Source organism: Halyomorpha halys, unplaced genomic scaffold (assembly GCF_000696795.3).
Source record: "Halyomorpha halys isolate HHAL.00 unplaced genomic scaffold, Hhal_1.1 Scaffold841.1, whole genome shotgun sequence".
Taxonomy (NCBI): Eukaryota; Metazoa; Arthropoda; class Insecta; order Hemiptera; family Pentatomidae; genus Halyomorpha; species Halyomorpha halys.
The window spans coordinates 285,462-289,866 of record NW_027108805.1 but is presented as its reverse complement, the minus strand read 5'-3'; the positions used below and the strand labels follow the sequence as shown (position 1 = coordinate 289,866).

The 4,405-nt window shown below is 28.2% G+C and overlaps 1 protein-coding gene across 3 annotated transcripts in view; it reads right to left on the bottom strand.

Annotated features, from left to right (window-relative positions):
• LOC106686584 (serine/threonine-protein phosphatase 2A 56 kDa regulatory subunit gamma isoform) overlaps positions 1-4,405 on the bottom strand; it is a gene marked incomplete at its 3' end in the record, with an annotated part of 114,886 nt that overhangs the window by 109,806 nt on the left and 675 nt on the right. For 2 of the 3 annotated variants that reach the window (XM_014429968.2, XM_014429967.2), the window contains 1 exon segment: positions 4,191-4,262. In XM_014429968.2, coding sequence (XP_014285454.1) covers positions 4,191-4,211 — 21 coding nt within the window. 3 annotated transcript variants of the gene reach the window in all.

The window sequence follows — 4,405 nt, the reverse complement described above, 5'->3', positions numbered from 1 at the left end:
CCTCTTTAAGAAATATAAAATGTAAAATTATGAGAAGATTGTTGACCCTCTATTATATGAGGTGAAGATGGTTAGGGGTGCACTAATATGCTATTTGTTTAATTAATATAACAATCAGGCAGTCCGCTAATTGTCAATTTTGTATGATATATATGAGGAATAGATTATTTTTCCCCTGTTAGTTATCCATATATCTAAATGCAATTCTATCCTTTAAACCTAATACATATTCCCTCTTTAATAAATATAAAATGTAAAATTATGAGAAGATTGTTGACCCTCTATGATATATATGAGGTGAAGATGGTTAGGGGTGCACTAATATGCTATTTGCTTAATTAATATAACAGTCAGGCAGTCCGCTAATTGTCAATTTTGTATTTGACAGGTGTGGGTATAAATTGAAAAGATAAAAAAAAAAGCATCTCATGATTTTGTAAAGTAAGTTGTAAGTATGTTGTAAAAATTTTCAGTTACAGCTCAAGAGAACCTTGTTATATTCAGATCAACTATTAAACAATTATCTTATTCTTATTAATTTACAGCTCAAGAGAACCTTATTATTCTAGTTATCTAAATCTTATTTACTTACATATATAGGAAGATGGTCAGGGTTGCGGTCAACAGTTAAATTTACATTTTTTTTTTTTTTCAAATTTTACACAAAAAGGCAAATAGATTGGTATATAATAATATTTAAATTCATATTAAGAGTGAAGGTAGAAAACAATAACAAAATTTCTAAAACTAAATCAATTTTTTTTTCTGCTCTCATGGAGAACTGGTCGCAAAATAATTAGATCCAGACACATGACTAATATTTTGCGACCTAGTACCTTTGATTCAGTGTAAAACTAAAGATTGAAAATAGCTAGTGGTATTTCAAAGTTTCATTGGAATAGGTGATCCCATGTTCGTTATCTTCATTTGTTAGCTTTTAATGTCTAGAACAAAATTTCTTTAATTTTTCGATTATTTTAAACACTTAATGGATTCTTACAATCTTAAACTTTGGAAACCTATCAAAGTCACAAAGATATAAACCTTTGGTCCAATGACGTCTTGTCATATCTCCCATAGATTGTAAATTAAATGGAGATACATTTTTAGGCCTAGCGGAAATCTTTTATTTATAACTCCAAAAAAATGTTCCTAGCGAAAACAAACCCACATTTTCAAGCAATAATGAGCATTAAATTCTACCTCAAATTTCATACCAGAATTTTGATCGAAATGACAGTCATAATACCACAACATTCTAATAACTATGACAAAATTTGACTTCTGAAAGCATGTACCAGTGAAGGTTTTTCATCAATTTTTTTGTTCACTAAGAACCATATATTTTGATTTTGCCCAAATAAACATAGGAAAATTAGAAATGTCCTATTTCTTGAAATTCGCTTAGCAGTTAATCAAAAATGAAGTTCAAGTTAATTAATTTAAGAGTTACTTACATCTCAAAAGAATTCCCGAAGTTAGAAAAATAAACAGGTACCCTTTAAAACAATGGTCGAAAGTGGTAGATGTTAATTGATAAAATTGATACTTGATTATTTTTACACTCATCCCCAAATTCCCTTTAAATTCGGACCAGTTGTTTTAGAAGGCTTTATTTTTATAAAAAATATATGTTGTAAGGAAAATATTTTGTGCATCTGTGATCGTAAATGGATGGAATTTGATTAAATTGATATGGAAATATCTTAGTACCAAATCCCACATAATTGATTATACCTTAACACTAAGTTGACTAAAATCAATTGACATACTAAGATACAAATTCATAATTTCTGTAAAATGGAATGAAAATCTTAGCTTCTGATGGCAAACGTTTTCTTTTTCAAAATTGTTCAATGGGCCCCATTTTATTCAATAATTCATGTTTCTTATTTTTGTCCTTACTATTCCTATTTGGAATATTGATAAAACATTATATTACTGCTTATAAACAACTTATATATTTTTAAATTAGGCTACATTGTCAAAGTATGACAAAAATGTGTGATTTTATTTGCATAGGGGTACAAATAAATTTCTGCCGTACCCTATCAAAAATGAGAGACTTATTGTGAAAGAAGGGTATACTATGTTTTATTCAAAATATTACCCATTAGCTGCCACTATCTTTTCTCATTTTTCTAGCAGCCTTCAGAAAATATGAGCATTATCATATTGAAGAATAATTTTGTCATGTCTGGAGTAGTAATGAGGCCGTTTTTCCTTGAGTGCTTGGCTCAATCTCATCAATATTGTTGCAGTGAATAAAATAAAAATATCTGTTCTAAAACGAGCAAGGATAAATTCCAACTAAGTGTAAGGGGGTATGTAAAAGTTGTGTGATGCATACACTGCTCCAACTTTTTAAAATTAAGTGATTAAATCCTTTAGTGATTTTAATCATTAATATTTTATCAAAACTTTCTTATTTTTGTATTGGAATCGCTATCACTATCAGCCTTGGATTAATGAATATTATTCCCTCATATGGTTTGATTTTATAATGTTTCTGTTTTTGAAATCTAGTCCCTACCAGTTTGTTTCCAATGAAAATTTAAAATTACATTTTACTCTATTGCAACCAAATACCCTCGATTTATGGTACCTAAAAACCATTAAGTATTTAACAATTTATCATGAATAAAAATTATTGATTTTAATCAATTAGACAATAATATTTCATTCTTCCAAAACATCTGCATTGGTATGTTTCTCCAGAAAGACCAGCAATTCTGTCTTGAAATCACCTTTTGCTTTTGCAAAAAGTGATGAATGTTCTGCATTAGTGCCTACTTCAGTCGAAAAATTAAACAAAGTAGCCTCACAGTTGAGATGATTCATTATGACAAGCAAAAATACAGTATATTTAAAAGCTAAAATTATGTCCCCAACTGAATAGCAAATAATCTGACTCATTATGAGTGATTATTGTGGAAATGCCACACATTTGATAGGAATGGCTATATAGTGGGCAGATTTATATTTTTAAATATTAGGGATAGAAAGATTAAAATTGGTGAGGCTAACTTAGAAATAAATGGAAACTTCTTAAATACCTGTCAAGAACTAATTTTGATAGTAATGATATCAGTCGAAGAGCCTGTGAGGAAAAAAGCAGTTATTTCACCACAATTTTTTATTAGTTTAATGAAAAATATGTACAGTTACTTGCCAAAATTGATGACTTTGCTCAAGAATGCAAAAGTATTAACTTTTAATTCAGAGCTCCAAATCTTTAAACCTAACAATTGCACCTAAAAACCTGATAGAACATCATTTAAAGTAGAATAAATTTGCTAAAATATGAGCCATAATAGAGCTATTTATGTTATGTAGGTCCCAAGATAGGTTTTTTTTAAAAAGCAACATTTCATAACAAAATAATAAAAAATCAGTAGATATTGAATTTATTTTTGGAAGACTATATGTCAGGAATCATTAGATGTATAGATGTCAATTATTACTCATATTAAAGCTAGTTTAATGTACCATAAAGTAGTTTATAACGTTTATCTTCGTAGGAGTAGTGGTTTTCATGATGTTTCCTAAAATTGATTCACAAAATAGTGTTTTCTAGTTAATCAGACAGAACTTTTGGTTTATGAAAAACAATCTCAGGAATCATTACGAGTAAAGATGCCGTTTAGCACTTAAATTACAGCTAGTTTAGTGTACTACAAAGTAGTTCATAATGTTTATCTTCGTAGGAATAGTAGCTTTCATGAAATCTGTCCAAAATAAATTCATAAAATGTTGATTTCAAGTTTCCAAGTCCTTCCAATTCCTTAACCAGTTTAGTTTCTACAACATGAGTTACTATAAAACTTTGTTTCAATAGATTATTATCAATCAGAATCAATATTGATACACAAAACTTAATAGATAAAATAGCAACATTTAACTTTAAAACATAAAGCAAGAAAACAATGATACTAACAAGAAATAAACAAACTTTACCTAAAAGTACTAAGTAAAATATTAGAATGAATTTTTTACAGCATAGATTTAATGTTTCAAAATGGTAACTGGAAAGTGTAAACTTTTATTTTCTTGAACTAAAAGGGTGAAAGTTTATAAATAACAAAAAATATACAAATAGGTGGAACATTTGGGAGTAAAACTTTACATTATGCCTAAAGGAGAAAATGAAAAAGAATTAAAAATTGACTTTAGATATTAGAAATACCTACTTCTTCTCCATGTAGATCCATACTAGCTGAATTATCGTCTTGAAAATCTAGAACATCATGACTAACACCTACCTAAAATGTTCCAAAAAAAAATTGAATTTAATGGTAAACAGGAGTAGTGCAACAAAATTAATGTAAAAACAACAAATATTAGTTAACAGAAAGTTAGGGCTCTTGAATATAAAAAGTACAGAGTTAACTTTAAAATATAATAA